Source organism: Camelus dromedarius, chromosome 8, assembly GCF_036321535.1.
Source record: "Camelus dromedarius isolate mCamDro1 chromosome 8, mCamDro1.pat, whole genome shotgun sequence".
Lineage (NCBI taxonomy): Eukaryota > Metazoa > Chordata > Mammalia > Artiodactyla > Camelidae > Camelus > Camelus dromedarius.
The window spans coordinates 58,556,643-58,575,820 of NC_087443.1; the positions used below are offsets into that span (position 1 = coordinate 58,556,643).

Consider the following 19,178-nt stretch of genomic DNA (forward strand, 5'->3'; position numbering starts at 1 on the left):
GTTTGCTGGAAGAATATGTGAATAAGAAAGATGGGGGAGAAGGGAGAGAAGAAAATCTACAGCTGGTTGGAGACTCACACCTCCTCGCCCCTCATTCCTCCTCAGTTCTTTTAAGGCTTGGATCCAGAACAAAGATGCTCACACTTAAGCCATAGGTAGAGGTTAACAGAGACAGAAGTGATAGCCCTGCCTGATGGAGCTCTTAGTTGTTTTCAGAAACTGCCACCCAGGCCCCTGTCTTGATCCGGCCCCCAGACGTGGGCTATCTGCGTGTCTGCTCTTTGTAGGGACCCCTAACCAGGCCCCTGGACAAGGAAAGCACTTCCATGTCTCCTCCTCCTTACACAGGCTCCAGGCTGCACCTTCCAGGGAGCTCAATGAATACCACCTTCTCCCCAAGGCTGCTTCTACCTGTCCTCAAAGTTAAGATCTTGGTCTCTTGGTCTGCTTAGGTGCTGGGCCTATTGGGTTAATGGCCATCTGGCAAGATGGTGGTGAAGCCACTAACGCAGGAGCCTTTCTTTCTGTGCTTCTAACCCTGGCAGCTCCCTAGGGTGCCCTGTCCTAGCCCGTTCAGATGCCTACCCAGCCCAGGTGAGCTTCCTGCATTCTGTCACTTCAGTGGAGTTAAAAAGCACAAATATTTATCCTCTAGCAAGAAAAATTGAGAAGCTCTCCCAGAAGAGGAAGCATATATTGGATGGTGCCTCTCATTTCCATCTCAAGATCTAGGCTCAGCAGAGATCCATTTCCAAAGGTCCCATCACTTAAAAGAAATTTTTGTCTGGCTGATTCATCAGCACCTCAGTATCCATTATCCAACTCTCCCCCAAGCTAATTTGTCATCCCAACATTGCCAGGTAGTTGAGCTTTATTAGTCCAACCACGGGCTTTGGGTTCCAACCCTGGTTTTGTCACCTATTAGCTGGATGACCTCAGTTAAACAATTTAACCCTGAACTGCTTTCTTTCTGTGAAATAGGGATGAGTGTTTGTAGCTCCCTCTCATGGCTGATGTGAGGAATTAATAGAATTATATCTGTAAAACATGTAGCATTTTGCCTGGCATATAGTAAGAATGTTAAAAATAGATAAAAATGTAGATATAGATATATAAATACACTCCCTTTCTTATGCAAAATGGTGCTCCATGTCAACTCTCTAGTATCCTTCAGTGATGCCATCATTTCCAGAGAAGTCTGCCACCTCAGAGAGACAGTGATACCTATAGGAGCGTCCTAGCTGCATGTGACAGATTTATTATAAATTAATGAATTCACATTCTGGTTTTAGGCATCAGTCTTTCAAGCCTGATTAATATGCTTTTGCTACCAGGACAAGGATCTGTTTCTAGTTGCACATGAAGTGAGTTTTCTGAACCTGTAAGGCTGAGGCTTAGACCCTGGACCAGAGAAAAGTCTTCAGGTTAATGGCTATTCCCTGAGAAACCTCCCAGAAGACAGACTGATCACCATCCTTGGGACAACTGGTCACCCCTATCTCTGACATCCCTGGGTTTGCTGCCTCTTCTTCCTTTTGGAACTGTTCTACATTGGGCAAGGGGGTTCACACATAGTAGGTGTTTAGGACCGACTTGTTTTGTCAGCGTGTGGCTGGGTGGGTGGATGGTTGAGTGGGTCAATGGGAATTTGTGCCTCTTTTTGAGGCAGGGGAAAAGCACTAGTGGCCTAGCAACAGGGGTGGGAGGCGGAGCCTGTTGGAATAGTGTAGAATGGCTGACTGAAAGGCAGACAGAAGGGAGAACTTTCTGAATCTTGTCAGCCTAGGTCTCAGGCCAAAAAAGAGAAAGCAGACCCAGAGAGACCAGGAGAGATGTGTGGGAGGCAGGGCAGGAAGAGAGGCAGCCCATCTGGAAACGTTACAAACCCAAACTGGTAAAGCCTTGTGCCTTTCCCAAAGTTCGCTAAAGCAAAGAGGTGCCCACCCGACCCCAACGCAGAGTGAGCTGATGCCCCCAAATGGACATACTGGAAGAAGACAGCACCTTTCTCACCCTCCAGTTTGCAAGGGTGCAGCAGGATATGCTTTCTTGCATGCTGTCAAGTCTGGAATTTGTTCAGCTCAGAAAGCCACAACCGCCCCCTGCCCCCAGAAAGAATAAAGACCTATATTCACTTAAAATCAATCCAGAGACAGATTAAGCAACTTTCCAACACAGTCTGTCTAGGGCAAGGAACCATTAAGAACTCGGGACTGGTCTGGCATGAATCGTTCCCCTCATCCCTCCTTTCCACCCATCACAGGACGAGGGCTTGGTCATCCCCTCCTGTGAACTTGCAAGACCTTCCCCTAAAGAGAAGAAAAATTGTCATCAGCCTTTGACCTGATTAATAATTAAAAGTGCTGAGTCTGAGCTGCCCCTAACAGCGAGGTGCTCCAAAACCCCAGCAAACTTTAACAAATAACCAGCCCGCTCAGGGGAGAGAGGAAGCTTTTTACACTAGACAAACTGACAATTAGCCACTATTCAAATTCCCCTCTAGTCTTAGCATATTGGTTCTCCTTTGAAAGTGGCTCGGCATGGGGTAGAATTTTTGGCCTTGAGTTTAGAACTACTGTGCATAAAATCAAAGCAAGGAAGCCAGCGGTTGAGAGAATAGAGGCTATTTGGGGATTAGTGATTTCAGAGTTAGATTTCTAATAACTTGGTGAGTGGTGAGTTAGGAATGTCCTCCAGGAGCATCAGGCAGTCAACACCGTGGGACATGTCCCCACATTGAACTGGAAAGCAGTGAGTCACTACCCTAGAAGGCGGAAATACAAAATGGCACGAACTGCAACTCAGAAGCACTGCGTGGTAATCTGCTTTTTGTAACTGCTGCAGGCTGCATCCGATGCTTACAATCTTGGGGTAACATGCAAAACCCCAAGTTGGGCTCAAAGTTTTCTCCCCAAAGAGCTGCAAATACTGGCACCCCCACACCGGGGAACTATTCATGGAGAACAAAGGGAGGAGAGTGGGTTAGATGGGAGAGGGGAGGAGGGGGCAGGCATTCAAACTGCTCATTTTCCCCTAGGAAGCATAAGGCCCAGCCACTACGGTGGGTGAGCAAAGCAAATTGGTAATGGGTGATCCAGATTGCATTGCAGAGTCTTGCCTGCTTTCCAGGCACTTACTGAACTTTATAACTCTTTTGGGGGTAAGGCACAAAAATTCAGAGTTTCTTATTGACCAGTGGGGGAGAGGGCATTTGAGCTGGCTGGTCCAGGTCTGCTGCTTTTCCACAATACTGTACTGTATTCCATCAAGAGGTTTTTTTTTTTGATGTATTTTTTGGAAAGGGGGGGAGGGAGCTGGAAACTCACGAAGTGAACAGCAGCTGTAGGCACTTCAAGACTGCAAGAGCCCAGCCTGGAAAGCACTGGAAAATTCAGTTTTTCAGCAATGGAGAAAGCAGAAGACAGAAGTGGGCAGATGGCTGCTCACCCTAGGCACCTGCAGGGCAGGAGGGCAGTTCTGTGAGGATGAAGTTCCCTTTTATTCTTTTTTGTTTTAATTGAAGTATTCTTATAAATAGTGAAGTGGATAATGCATAACATATGGCTTGAAGAAAGTATATATGTAGTCGTGTAATCACTGGTCAGATCCAATGTAAAGCATTACCACCACCCCAGAAGTTTCCCTGTGTCCCCACATCATCAGCATGCATCCATCCCCTGAAAGTAGCCACTGTTCTACCCCATCTCTGGATAAGATCTGCCTGTTTTTGAACTTCACATAAATGGGATCATAGAGTAGGTACTCTTTTGTGTCCATCTTGTTATGCACAACATAACATCTGTGAGAGTCATCTCTGTTCTTGTCTATTTATCCATTCTACAGTAGGGACATTTGTGTTACTTGCAGCATTTTTTTTTTATTGTGTATTAAGCTGCCATGAGTATTCTTCTGCATGTCTTTTGGCGGATGTTAGCACTCATTTCTGTTGGCTATATACCCAAAAGTGGAATTGCTGGGCTGTTTATTTATTTAAAAAATAACCTGAACTCAAAAAGGCTGAGACCATGTCTGTCTTCGCTGTTCTATCCCCAGAGCTTGTCACAAAGCAGGTACTCAGTAAATATCTTTGGAAAGAATATTGATAGAAATGTCATTTTTTTCCAAAATTAATGTACACATTTGATGCAATTGTAATTAGATAACAAGAAAGTTTTGATTGGGGGTAAAATGAATAAAATGATCTTAAATTTATACAGAAGAATAAATGCATTAGAATGGCAAATAAAAACATGAAAAAGAAAAAGGGTGAGATTTGTCTTACCAGAGATCAGAATGTACTATAAAACCACTGTAATTAAATCAATTCATTATTGGCATGGGAATAGATAAATGTATATTCAGAATAAAATAGAGAACCCAGAAATAGACCAAGTGTGTATATATGAGAATTTACTATATGACACAGTTTCAATTCCATGAAAAAGGATGGATTATTTAATAAATGGTGCCAAGACAACTTCCATCTGCAAGAAAATAAAACCAGACTCCTATTTTATACCACATACAAATATAAATTTCATATAGATTAAAGACAAATGTAAAAAATAAGACAATAACAATCTTGAAAATTTAGGAGGCTACATGTTCGATACAGAGGCATTGGGGCAGGGAGGGGGGAACTTGGTAAACCAAAACTGGAATCCAGAGGCTATAAAAGAAATATAGACATATTTTACCTTGTAACTATAAAAAAAAAAAAAAGCTTTGTATGGCAATAAAATCAAAAGACAAACAATACATTTGGGGGGAAATATTCCTAATATACAGGACAGATGAATAATTAAAAACAACAATAAACAAAAAGGTTTTATAAGTGGACAAGAAGGAGACCCAATAGAAAAATGAGCAAAAGCTGTTAGAAAGCACTCCACAAAAAAAGCATATTTAAATGGTCAATATGCTTAGGAAAAAAGCTCAAAATGATTAGCATTCAAAGAGACGCAAATTAAAGTACAATGAGATATTATTTTATACCTTTCAAACTAGTAAAAATTAAAATGAGGCTAATTTCCATTGCTGGCAAGGATGCACAGAAAAAAGTTTTTACATTGCTTTGTAGAAATGTACATTTCTACAATCCTTTATAATCAGGCAACATCTTTTGAAACTGGAAATACGTATTCTCTTTGATCCATCAATCCTCCTCTTATATCCCATAGATATGAAAACACCAGTACATAATGAGATAGATATAGGTATATACGTGTGTGTGTGTGTGTGTGTCAGCATTATTTGTTTTTACTGGCCATTCTCCACCCATACCTCCACCCCAGGGAAAAAAAAAACTAGAAACAAACTAAAACCCACTAATAGAGATCAGTGGTTTGCTAGTTAAAACCAGGAAAAAGCCCTAATTTGTAGCTTTGGCAGATTCCTATCACGTAAATATTTCCACCATACCTAGTTTCAAGCTACCAGCCTGTCATCATGAATGCCAGGATCAGAAGATATATGAACCATCAGCTCTAGAAAGAAAGCTGGGGGCTCTAGCACAACCCTACCTTGAATGAATTATAGCACAGCCACACCTTGGAGTATTATACAGCCATTAAAAAGAATGATTGTCCCATAGAAGTTTACTTGGTAGATTTCCAAGAGGTATTATTGGGTAAGAAAAGCAAGAGGCAGAAGAGTGTTTAAGATGACATAATAATACTTTTGTAAAATATCTATTGACAAAAAAAGATATGTGTGTGTGTGTGTGTATTCTATTTATGTATGGTCATAAGAACATAAGAGGAGGAGGGCAGCGCTAGGAAAAAAGAGTAAACAAAAAGGGCACACTTGTGCATTATGTATCTATATAAAAGTAAAATTACTTTTAATTTAAAAAAATAAAGACATATTGAGCCTCTGATACATGCCCAGTTCTGTAATAGGCTTTTAAGAATATAGGACTATATGAGTCATGAGTTCATTCTAGCCGGAAGTATAAAAAGAAATAGTCACAGGACAATTTATTTTCTCCTATTAAGTGTTAAACAATAGTGCAACAATAGATGGATAAGTACAGTGAGGGGAGGGGCAAGAAAATCCCCTAGGGGAGAGGTTTTTTTTCACTAAGGCCCTCTTGGCACAAGCTTGCTGCCGGGTCAGGGTCTCCTCCACCTTCTCACAGTGGGCCCTGGGGACCAGTGGGCTTTTGTCTCCTTGGAGAGATGCCATTGCCAGCCTTCCCAGCTCCCCCAGCCTTGCTGCCCCCAAAGACAAACCCGTTTCATTTTAAAACTTTTGCTGCTTTACTGCTACTGGTTTACTGCTAATCACCATGGAAACAGATATGGGAAGACATAAACACCACAATTGGGGAAGCCACAAACAGTTAAGAATCACACAGGAGTCACCAGGTTTGGTGCCTGGGCCTGGCCCTTGACTCTTTTCTCATATAGTAACTGGAAGTACTCACAGGGATACCTCCATCCCCTTTCATTCCCGCTCCCAGTCTTTCTCTCCCAGAGCCTCTCTCTTTGGGTGGCCAACTATTCACCAAGCAAGACCTACTCTGACTTGCAATCAGCTTTACCTTGGGGAAGGGTCCTTCCACCTCAGAGGAGTTCTGCTCTCTCACCTCTCTTTTGCTGGGTTTTGTTTATGTATAACACACCAAATAAGCTAGACAGGTAATCTGAGTGTCTCTAAGCCAAGGATTAGCTAAAGCTCAGTAAATCCCACTTGCCCCCACTAGACTTTATCTTCAGGAAGCTTCAGACCCTGATGAATTCTCCACCCAAAGAAGTCTTTCATCTGTCAAAACCCCTCAACACGACCCCATACCTTCTTCTCCGCAAACACTATCCCCCTCACAGCCCAACTAGCCATCTCTCGTCTTGCGCTCTCTTGCAGTGGTTTAGCCTTCATCCCTAGACTGTCAGGAAACTGGTGCCCATCCTTCACCTGGTGTCAGCCATCTCCCATTCAAGCACAGCTTTAAGAACTTACTGTGCTTCATATCTTGAATGGATCACATATTACATGCCTCCAGCTTGCCAGAGCATTTACGTAAAGTTATGAATCACACACAAGGCCTGTTTACATAGGAAAAAGAAATAGGGTTTTATTAGAAAATCTGCAGTGATGTGAACCCTGGGGGATCAAGCCAAGCGGGAAAAGAAAAAAACAGAGTTGGGAATCTTAATAGATGAATGCTCACCGAGACCAGCTGGACAAGGGGACAGGTAGAGTGTGGCCAGAGATCAGAGGTGGCAGCAGAAGGTCACAAAGAAGTCATGGGAAATTGCAGTGAATAAGGACGAGCCTTAGAGCTGGGCTTGTGGGAAAGATTTCATACCTGAGTTTGGCAGCAGTATCTCAGGAGTTAAAAAGGAGTAGTAAGACCACACAACCACAACAACTGATGAGTGATATTCCCAGACAAGGCCTGCCTGCTGCCTAAAATAAATTCGTTTTATTTTGTTTTTAATCTTCATTGTTTTCCTGATTACAAAAGAATGCATACTCACTATAAAAATGTCAAAAGTTACAGAAATGTATAATAGAGAAATTAAAATTCTATCCTTCAGAAATAACCACTTTTAATTAGAGGTATATTTACTCAGATTGCTTTCTCTGCATATATGAACATTTACTATATATGCACATATATGTAAAGTTTTACAAAATCAGTATCATAAAATCATGGCCAGACTTAGAACTTAGTCAACCCTAAGCCTGAAAATGGTTATGGTGTCCCCTACTCTGTCCAAGGTTCATTCAAAATAAAAAGTACTGAACAGTAAAACAACATATGGAGGTTAACATTTTTATTTTTTCTTTAATTATTATTTCAGTACTTTAAAAAACGTGTATCTATATATTCTTTCAAAATTGGTTTTTTTTGCTTCCCTAGCACCCCAACCATCCACCTGGTTTGTACATTAGGTCCTCTAATACTACATATAATACACATTGTCTTGCAACTTGTTTTTCTTTTTCACGTAAGATATATCTTGGGCATCTGTTCATGTCAGTGTCTAAACATTATTGTGACTGGCAGGTGTGGGCTCTTCTCCAGAGAAAAACATGATCCTTCAGCCACTGGTGCCTATAGCCAAGTGTTAGAATCTTGGCGGAATTTCACAGCTTTAATACACTAGCGTTATAACCATTGACAGACAGTTCCTCCAGATTCAGAACTGAGTTCACAAGCAACTGAACTGCCTTTAAACCTTCATGGAAAGAGATGAGATATAAACAAATAAACTGACTTGTTCATTTAGTCACAGTGGAGTTCAACTTAGGAGCAGAGAATATCCTCATCATAATTAAGGGTGAAGGTAAAAATCTGAGAAAATTCATTAACAGAGGTTTTTGCTATACATTATCACTGTTAGAGAATTTAGAATTGGATTACACCTTAATCTGGTTATTAAACTATTACTTAAATATGGTACTTTTGTTACTGATTTCTAATTGCAGTACATTGTGGACTGAGACTGTTATTTATTTTCTATCAGTTCTTTGGCATCTTGTTGAATCCTGCTGTGACTTAGAACATGGTCATTGTAAATATTCCACATGTCAATGAAAAGAACATACCCTAAAACTGCAATTTTTATCCAACATCCTGGGTAAAGGAAGAAATCAGGAAACTACAGTCCATATTCCTATTTGAAATTCGAATTGAGAGACAGTTTCTCCAAAATTGTAAATCCTGAAACTTGCTTGGCTGAAACCCTCAAAAGCTTTACAAAAAACAGGTTTTTTTTTAATTATGAATGTTTTCTAAAACCTTCCAATAGAATTTAAATGATCAAGTTGAAAGTAACAATTCCCTGACAATCCCTTTAAGTCTCAATCCCAGAGAGGGGAAGCAGGGGCACTGCTAATTTTTTTTACGTATTTTCTTCCAGACATTGTCTATACATACAAAAAATGCAAATACATATTACATGCTTAACCTTTAAAGGAAATAGTAGAGGGGAGGGTATAGCTCAAGTGGTAGAGCACATGCTTAGCATGCATGAGGTTCTGTGTTCAATCCCCAGTACCTCCATTAAAAAATAATAATTAAAATAAATAAGCTCAATTATCTGCTCTCAAGAAAAAAAGAAATAACATATAGAAATAGGATTTTATATATATATATACTGTTATGCACTTTGTTTTTTTACTAAACATATCTCAGGCATCTTTTTATTTCAGCACACTTATATCCTCTTCATTCTTTTTAATGGCTGAATGGTATTCCACAGTAAAGCTGGTCCATAATTCATTTAGCAATCCCCTATTGATGGTCACTTGGGTTGTTACTAATTTTCTATTACAGACAACATTGCTATGAGCAATCTTTGCTCATACATGAAATTGCTGCTGCTCTGCTCAGTCTTATCTCAGGCCAACTGCTCCCCGCCACTGTGTACCTCACCCAAAGCTCTCCTCTTTTTCCTTTGCTGCAGACCCAGGTATTCAACCTGCTTCCCTCTCCTTCAGAGGCTGCCATTCCACCACCCATCCTAAGCCTGGCTAAGGAGTAGCATGTAGGTCCCTAAGCTCCCTGTTTTGCTGGTGTTTGATGACTAGCACACAGGCCTGTTGGGTTTTACTTGTTTTGTGCCATCACTCCAAGAAACAAACATAGAAAAACATCAAGAAAAGCTGTGGAGTGGTACAAAGCTTACGATGTTTTTACTTTAGTAGTTCCTGGCTTTAGTTTCTGTCTACCTTAAGAAACAGTAAATGAAAAGCCTAATTTCCAAAGTTTGCCAACCGCATTTCTGATTCCCAAATTAGGGAAGTCATCCATATGACTTTTTTCCATAGTATTCCTTCTTTCCCAGTCTGCAAATGTCTTCTTGCAAGACGACACTTTGTGGCACTGAGGACACATGACCTTGTTCCTGATTCAACAGGTCTTTGTCCTGTCATTTATGGTCACCCTGAGTGTTTGCTCCAACCATAGTTTTTCATTATTATGCAATGTCTGTAGGTAGGCTGCAACATTCTATGACTAATAAACAGCTTGAAAATGTCAGAACTTTGAGTCCTAAAGCCAGCTGATCCTGAGTGAGTCACACATATCCTCCTGGTACCTATAACATAAGGCCAGCAGAATGCATAATTTCCTGAGCCCTGCAGTGTGGGTGATGGGGGCCGCACAAAGAGGGGGCAGATTTCAATGAGAGAATTCAATCCCAAAATAAGCTTTGAGTATGAGTGTCTCATGGGTCAGTACATCTGTGGACACCTGTTGTTTTGCCATTTGTTCTGCTGAATTGGAGACACCCAGAATCCCCCAGGGTGGGCCCTTGACTTTCACACCTGTCCAAATCTGAATTTTTCATTTGTGATTTAAGTCAGCAACAACTAAGGGCCTCTAGAAAATCAGGCATGGCATTTCTAGGCTGTGCTCTACAAAACAAAAACAAAGCATATTTTCCTGCTCCCGTCTACCCAGGAAACATTTGTTTCTGTTCTGGTCGTAAGAACACAAAGTGAGAATTTTGTGCTTGAAAGAGTTCAGAAAAAGAACATTACGATAAAGACCATCTGAGGCCCCAACATGGACAACTAGATTCTGGAGGAATCTTGGAACGGATGGTTTGGGTTTACCACATGTTGACACCACAGACTGAAGCCTGCTTCAAGGGTGAAGAGAAGAGGGAAAGTGCAGATTTGGTGAGTGGCTTGGAGAGGACTAGAGTGGAAATAGCACTAGTTTTTAAAATGCAAAGAATATTCTCAGACTCGTTTAATGTAATGTATTTTTCTAATGCCTCCAGTTATTCCTGGTATGGTAGCTATGTGCCTGGGATGGATGAGCTGGAGAAAGAAGAGGGGAAGAGGGGGTCACTACTGACCAAGACTCAAGCCAGAATTAAGTGAACAGTGGGAGTTACCCCTGAAATTTAAGTTAGGGGGACACCCATGTGTCACCTAGGCCAGCACTGCTCGTACACCAAGTATATTCTCTTGCCCTAGGAATCTCCTTCTGAGGAATTGACCCTGTATCAGGAAATTGGAGGAAGTTAGGACTAGGCAGGGAACAGACTGGGGGAAATGACCAGCTGTCAGAGCAAGCCACATGGAGAATATAACACCCCAAAGACAGTGGATAGGTGTTTCAACATTCTCAGTCCTAATTCTGAAAATAGCATTAAGACATCCAGAGCAGGTGGGCAAGCCATCCATGCAAAGATAACCAGGTGCCTACAATGAATAAATGCTGGTTATTAGTAATGGATTGTTAATGAATAGGGGTAATCAGAATTAATCTTTATTGAGCACCTTCTATATACTGGACACTATTATAAGCACTTTATGTTTATTAACTGATTTAATACAAGCCAGTGAGATATGTACCATTATTTCCCCATTACAAATGAGGAATCTGAAGCATGGAGAAACTAAGCAACTCCCCAAACAGTAACAGAGCTAAGATTCAAACCCAGGCAATCTGGCTTCAGAGCCCGCATGCCTGACCACTCTGCTATACTGCTTCTTGAGGCCAATAGACAGAACCCTGTCCTATTGAAGCTTCCAATCTAGAGAGAAGACATATAGACAATAAATCATTTCAATCCAGAGACATAAATATTATAATGCAAAAAAGTGTTGAACAAGGAGCAACCAGGTCTCCTTAGGGATGTCAAGGAAATTTTTCTAGGAGGACAACATAGCAGTACAAATGGAGTGCACAAAACCCCAGAAGCATGAGTGAGGCTGATGTGTTCGAAGAATGGCCAATACCATTGTTCTAATACGTGGGTAAGATGCATGGAGAGGAACAGCGTGATGGCCTCACAAAAGCCATCGTGGATCGTGGAGTACCTGGTATGGCATGCCAGAGAGTTAAGTTGTAGATTTAGGGCTTTAAAATTGGTTTATTTGGTGATTCTGTTTTTGTTGACGATATTTTTGTGCTGCTTTGTTTCCCTGTAAGTAATGAACTTGGGAGTGGCATTCTCAGATTTGCTGGTTAGAAAGATTGTTCAGGCTGCAGTGTGGAAGTTGGAATGAAGAAGGGCAAACTGAAGTCAGAGAGACCAATTTGGAAGCTGTTGCAAGAGACTTTGCAAGGGACGATTAGGACCTATATCAGGGTGCAGAGGAAAGATGGAAAGGATTTTTGAGTATTCAAAATATGCATTTTTCAAAATTCTACAAACCAAAGAAAAATACAAGAGCTTATAAAATGGGTGAAATATAGAAATAGGCAATTAACAAAAGAAGAATCCAAATGTCCCAACCCGACAAGGTATGAAGAGATACCCAACCTAATAGTTAAGGGAATGCAAAATAAAACAGTAAAAAACCACTTTCACCTTTTAAATTAGCAAAAGTAAAAAAGGATGACAATATCAAATATTTGAGCAGACATGAGGAAAACAGTGCTCTCATATATTGCTAGTGGGACTGTAAATTAATTCAGCCATTTATAGAAAGCAATTTGGCAGCATACAATAAACTTGATAATGCAAATGCCCTATGACCCAGCAATTTCCCTTTGAATATATAACCCACAGAAATCCTGCACATGGGCACAAAGACACATATACAGAGATTTCTGTGACAGCATTGTCTGTAATGAACAAATAAAATGTATGCATATGAACTGCATACATAAATAAAATGTACATGTGTGCATATCTTTAAAAAACATATACAAAATAATCCTATATATTCTTTATGACTAAATATACATATATGTAAAAAATGAGGAATCTGAGGCTTGGAGAACTTGTAGACTTGAAGACCACAGTAGTTGGGAGAAGGGAATTAAACTGGGTCAATGAAGAGACTTAGCTACTCTTGTAATGTTTTACTATAAAAAATAAAGAAAACCAGAAAAGAGGAGTAACTGGTTAAAACTGTAACAGTTGTGAGTTCAGAGTGGTGAATATGTGTTTGTAATATTATTCTTTGTATTTGTCTATATCTTTTACATTTCTAAAATGAATCAGATACAGGTATGTGTGTGTGTGTGTACATGTATTTTTAAGAGAGAAGAAATGATACAAATGATATTTAGAGTGCAAAATCACTAAGATTTGGTGACATAACAAGTGGGGGCTAAGGGTGACAGAAGGGAGAGATTAGTAGGTCTCCCAGGTTTCTGGCTTGAGAGGTGATGAGATGCTGAGAGGTGAGAGGAGATGCTGACACCATTCACCAAGATAAGAAATACAGGAGGATAGAACATCAAATTTGGAAGTCCGGGAAGGAAGATATTGAGTTATATTTAAGACACATTGAGGCAGAGTGGCAGATTACCCTGTGCCCAGCAAAATGGAGCTTGAGGCTATGAGCAGATACACTAGTCCAGTGAACCCGGCTGTCTTTCCCCATCTGACCGTGGTGCTGTTGGCCATTGGCATGTTCTTCACTGCCTGGTTCTTCATATATGAGGTCACCTCCACCAAGTATACTCAGGATATCTGCAAAGAGCTCATCTCTTTGGTGGCTTCACTCTTCATGGGCTTTGGCTCCTCTTTCTGCTGCTGTAGGTCAGCATCTACGTATGACCTCCCAAGGGTTCCAACCAGGCAGCTTCACTGAATCCTTGCTTTTGTAAGTTAATTTTTTTTTTTTTTTTTTTACTATTGCTGGAAGTATCCCACCTGCTACTCACAATAAAGGCAAATGCGTGACCAAAAAAAAAGAAAAAAGAAAAAAAAAAAAGACACGTTGAGTTTGAGAACCCAGCAACAAACATTTGTACTACCAAATCCCTGATCAGGCAACATAACTTAATGGCCTCCACACTGCCCACAAGGGGCCAGTAAGGACAGGGGTGTCAGTGGCAAGGTCTTACAGAAGGGAGATGAAGGAGAAATGAGCAAAGGTTCACAGAAATAGTGGAGGTCTTCATGGAAAACAATTAGTGTAACACAGTAACTTTTCCTCTAAAACCATTGATCCTTTTATTGGGTGGTAGGTAGGTAGGTAGGTAGATAGATAGATAAATGATAGAAGTTTCTTTGGAAAAGTAACATGTGCACCTGTTAAAAAACAAATTTCATAAATAGGAAAAAACCTCTCTCCAGAGGCAACTGCTGGTATTAGCTTCTTTACCTATGTCCCAGTTAGATATTTAAAAGAACCAATGGCTGACATCTATCAAAAATATAAAATGTAGGGGGAAGGGAATAGCTCAGTGGTAGAGCACATGTTTAGCATGCATAAGGTCCTGGGTTCAATCCCCAGTACCTCCATTAAAATAAATAAATAAATAAATCTAATTACCTTCCCCAAAATAAATATATATGTGTATATAAAATGTACATATCCTTTGACCCAGCAATTCCCTTCCCAATGTATCTTACAGATATTCTTCTATGTTCACAAAGGTAGATGTATAAAAGTATTTGTTGCATCATTGCCCGTAGCGTAAGGCTGAAACGGAACTAACTAGTCCAGCAATGGGGGACCAGCTAAGTAAACAGTGGCACATCCATACAGTGGAATATTATTCTGCAGTTAGGAAGTCTTTTGGAAAGCACAGCATCCTTGCAGAGGTAGGCTTGGCGTATACTGCCAATAACCCCTTCCATTGATATAAGCAGTAATATGTATACACTGTAGCATACACTGTTCTGCAACTTAATTTTTCATTTAATATATCTTAGAGATTATTCTATGCCCATTTATATTTTTACAAGTGTTGAGAGTTCAGCTAAACTACTCCATAATATTGCTGCCTCGGCATTCATGTTGTATCGCCATGCAGCCTGCGGGGGCCTTGAACTGACCTGATTCATGTACTTATATTACCTACCTGGCCCCTGTACACATAAATGTGAGACCCTTCTTTGTACTTCTTGAAGCCAGAAATCTAGAATTTTGTGTAAAATCTCTTGATTTTTAAACGCTGCCCCCATCTTTGGGAAAAAAAAAAAAAACTCTTTGGGAGCTAAAAGGAGATGAGGATGGCTCCTTCAGGAGGCCATCTTATCAGGCCTGGCATAGAGAGCTCAGTAGCCTCGCGCTGTGGAAGTTTATAGTGTAAGGACAGTGGTAGTGGAACAGACAGGTCAGAACCCTGTAAAGAAAGGCCTTATGGGTCATGATAGGTATGTTGAATTCTGAAAAAAGCATTGCAAGAGTGTGAGATCAAATGTACTATCCTCAACAGATTCTCTCCTTTCCAGGGTGGTAGGGTTTTACGTGAGGGGCAGATTGGGCAAGGGATATAAGATCTTTCTGTCTCTCTTGCACCATTCTCCCTTCTCTCCCTCGTAGTCCCTAGATTACTGAGGACAAGGAGCAATCTGATAGGGCCACCTCAGCCCCTCCTCCCCATCTTGAAGTTATTACAGCCTGGGAAAGGTAAAGGCAAGCTTCTTTGGAGAAAGTCTCCCCTACTCCTGAAGGGTATGATCTTAAAAGAGCATAAGAAGAGCTCAAGCTATGTCTTCCCATCCTCCCCACCTGCAGGAGTGACCAAGGAAGCCCATCATTCCCCCACATCTTTTCTGCTGTTCAGTGCCACCGATACACAGAAGTGTGAAGTATGAACACAGATTATAGCAGCAACTTTCAAACACTCCCACCCACAATAGGGTCAGAAACACCTTTTACATCACAGCCCTATAAGATACGTATGCACGATTAAATAAGTAAAAGTCTCCCAAAACAACACGTACTCATATACTATGCTCAGTGTAACAATCCTCTCTATTACATTGTCTCTCTCTCTCTTTTTTCCAGTGTGGTCTGTGACTCATTACGTCAGTTTCAAACCCTCTAATGAGTTACTAACCAAGTGTGAAAAACTGATTCCAAGCTGGAGTCCCCAAAACCATTATTTCCCAAGCAGTCTCTTATATTTCGGATGTACAAATACTATATATGCCTACCACGATTAGTAAACAAGATGTCTCTAGAAGAAATGTGGAGATTTTTTTCTAGTTAGTTAGTTATTAGCTTTTACGGTTAACTTCCATTTGGAAAGTTATCCCTTTCCAAGTGATGCTGATTTTCCACGAGTGGAAGTGATTTTAAGTTTCCTTCTAAAATTAATGTATTTAAGTTTAAAAAGTGATTTACAGAAAAATGTTAAGTAAACATTAGTATAGGAAATATTCAGGTATGTCAAAAATTACAAATACGTTACTTGTATCCTAAAGTGTGGAAAACATTATTTTGCACCATTCCATAATGAAATCATAAGAAACTTACTACTTTCCTTAACATTAGATCTGCTTCTGCAGAGTCTTACTAATTGCTCCCAGGAAGTTTAAGTTTCACGACATGGCATTATATGATGTTACATTTGGCTTCTCTGCAGCAGCCCCTTAAAACTAAGCCAGGGCTATTTCCAAGCACTTGTTGGGCAGTTTTGAGTTCAGCATCTATTTGCAAAGTGATTTGTGCAGTTCTAGAGACATTGGAGCTCGCCCTCCATCTTCGGATCATCACGTGGTCTTTCTTTCTCTGTCAGGCTTTCAAGTTAATTATTTCCTGTTTTTCTGAATCTGTTCCTCATCCCCCTTCCCAGGTCACCCTCCACTCTCCCCTCCCCACACATTCTTGGCCACCAGCAGGCAGCTCTACAGCAAACCCATCTTTGTCTCTAGGCCTACCCTAGAGCACCCTCCAACAAGAGCCTTGGAGTTTATTCCAGAGTGTAACAATCTCAGAGCAAAAGTATGTCATTACTGTAGAATCAAAAGTTATATTCCCCGCTTGTTAGTAACATTCTGCATACTTCACTGACCTTTTGTTCTTTCGTCCCTGCCTGCTAAGGGACTGTGTGAGCCAGTCTCCCCAGATTGTTTTCTCTCTTTGTGACTGGATCTCTGGCATCAGCTGTACTGTCACTCCTTTCAGGACTCCCACATTATCTTGATGCTTTTAGCAAACTTGATCAGTTGTTCATGTAACATTGTTTCTGCAGCTGCCTCATCCCTTCCCCTCAAGGCCAGTCTGTTCTCCTCCTGTTGTCTTCAGCAATTCAGGGTGCTAAACTAAGCTGAGGGGTTACCCCATAGTAGCTTCATGCCTGGAATTCACTCCATTCCTGTCATCTTTGCCTCTTCATCCCCACACCCAGAAATCTTCTCAAACTGGCTTTTTATGATCATCCAGCCAAATTACTTTTCCTCCAAATTACTTTTCCAACCCTAGCTGAAGTTTTATCTTAAGTCTCTAACTCAGTTTTGTATACTTTATTCATCATCCTTTCCCCTCAGCCCCACCCCAGGTTTTCTCTCCCCTATTCTCCTCGTATGCAAATACCTGAGCTCTTTAACACCTTTCACCTCATATAGCTTCCAGGCCATCTATTTCCCGCCCACTATAAATTAATATGTAAAAAGCCATTACATTAACTGTGCGCATCCACGTGGTACATATGTAAGTGTAGGGAGAGAGAGAGAGAGAAATTCAAAGTAGGAAAGAGGATTTAAACACATAACGGACTGCCCAATGCTACCTGGAGGGAAGCTCCCAGCAGTTCTGGTTAGTATGTTCAGCATATTTCACTCTGCAATCCAAATCTGTATCACTTTCAAACACAGTTTAAACAAAGAAAAGCCTTGATGCTTATTGAGGATTTAGATAACTACTCCCTGTTAAGAAGAGTTTTTTTTAAATGGTGTTTTCATTATGACTCCATCTCCATTTATTGATCAAGGGATTTCTTGCCTCACTTAACTCCATAATCTGTTGCTCAGATTAAGAAAATTTGAAAACTATTGTTTGGTAGCATAAGTACAGATTTTAAAGTGATACCTTGGAGGCTGAATGATTCAAATACTATAATCCAAGAAAAGCAACTAACTGATCATGCAGAACATGTTTTTACACATTACTCTATTTCATGGACTGAGCATGCAATGAAATGAATCAGATTAAATGTTTTGTAGATGTGCTGTTATAGAAGCAGGAACTTGCTAGTGCAGTAACATCCAACAGAAAGCAATAATACAAGAGATTGGAAGTAACACATGTAAAAAACCCTTAATAAACAAATATATAAGTCACTATTCATTCAACACATTTGGAGCACCTATTATATTCTTTTTTACATGAGGAACAATGCTAGGTATAGTAACTTCTCAGTTATTAGGAACAGAAAAATGCCCCTTACTTCAGTATTTCCTTTCTTGCATCCCTACTATCTAGTATAGCTATATATGTATGCTTTGGGGATGAATGAGCGATCTTGTACGTTCACTGTGCACCTACCCTCCATTTTGCCACTTTGTTAGCCACTTTGTTCCTCATTTTTCCTCCTGAGGGCTAACAGGGAAGGGAAGGAGGTAAACTTCAGGTCAGTCAGGCATGCTTAGCTACCAAAGCAGTTAAATCTCAGTACAATAAACTTTAAAGACTTGTCTAAATTCTTTTGTGTCATTTAAGATTTTGTTCCATCCAGTTGATTGAACAGGCCTGCCAGTTAAAGCTTGAACATATTTGAGATTGATATTTTGGTAATAGCTATTGTAACAATATTTGACTGTCTCTAGACGATTCTGTAGTAAAGTGTTAAGAGTCTGTCCAAAGAATAAATGAAAGGGAACACTAATTTGCCCAGTACTTATTACATGAGAGACTCTGACCTGTGCAATTTACATTGCTTATAATTTTGTGGTTTATAATTACCCAGAAAAGTAGAATGCCCATTTTACAGATGTGGAAACTGAGGGTCAGAGATACTCTGACCAGCCTCTCAATTTGTAGCAAAAACCCTGGCTAACAGCCTCCAAAGCACAAGCCCTTTAAAAAGTACGATTGGAGATTGTCGGCAGTTTTCACTTATCTATGCTGTCCACACTTAACATGGGTAGTTGAAAGCTGACTCTATGTTCCTTTCAAAAATCCCCAAGGAATCTGGTTATGGATAACTCATTTCAGCAACTGAGAAACAAAATGCGTCTGTGAAATAAAAACAGCCTTTATTTAAATTGTTTTTTTCTCTTTCCTTCTTAAAAAGAGAAAAAGGACCCCCCCCCCCCCCAGTACTTAACAAGAACCTCACAGAAGGAACACGTCTTCAGACTGGGCTGTGCAGACTACCAAGGAAATGGTGACGGCATCAGGGTACTTTGGCCTAAGATTTAGAGACGATGCAATGAACAGCTGGGGATTTCTGAAGCACAAGTGTGTCACACAGGAAGCCCAACTGTTGGCCATTCTCACTGAGGGCAGCTGCCAGCTAGGGTTTGCTTCTGCAAACCTAGCCCTTCTCCCTCAAGACGGATGCCACCAGCTGCCGC

At 40.6% G+C, this 19,178-nt stretch overlaps 1 protein-coding gene across 1 annotated transcript; it reads left to right on the plus strand.

Annotated features, from left to right (window-relative positions):
• The first annotated feature begins 13,179 nt into the window (after positions 1–13,179).
• On the plus strand, positions 13,180–13,481 carry LOC105084327 (transmembrane protein 258-like). Its single transcript, XM_031460781.2, is given in 2 exon segments — positions 13,180–13,441; positions 13,444–13,481. Coding segments are annotated over 2 exon segments (234 nt in total). The 5' UTR covers positions 13,180–13,245.
• The last annotated feature ends 5,697 nt before the right edge of the window (positions 13,482–19,178 follow it).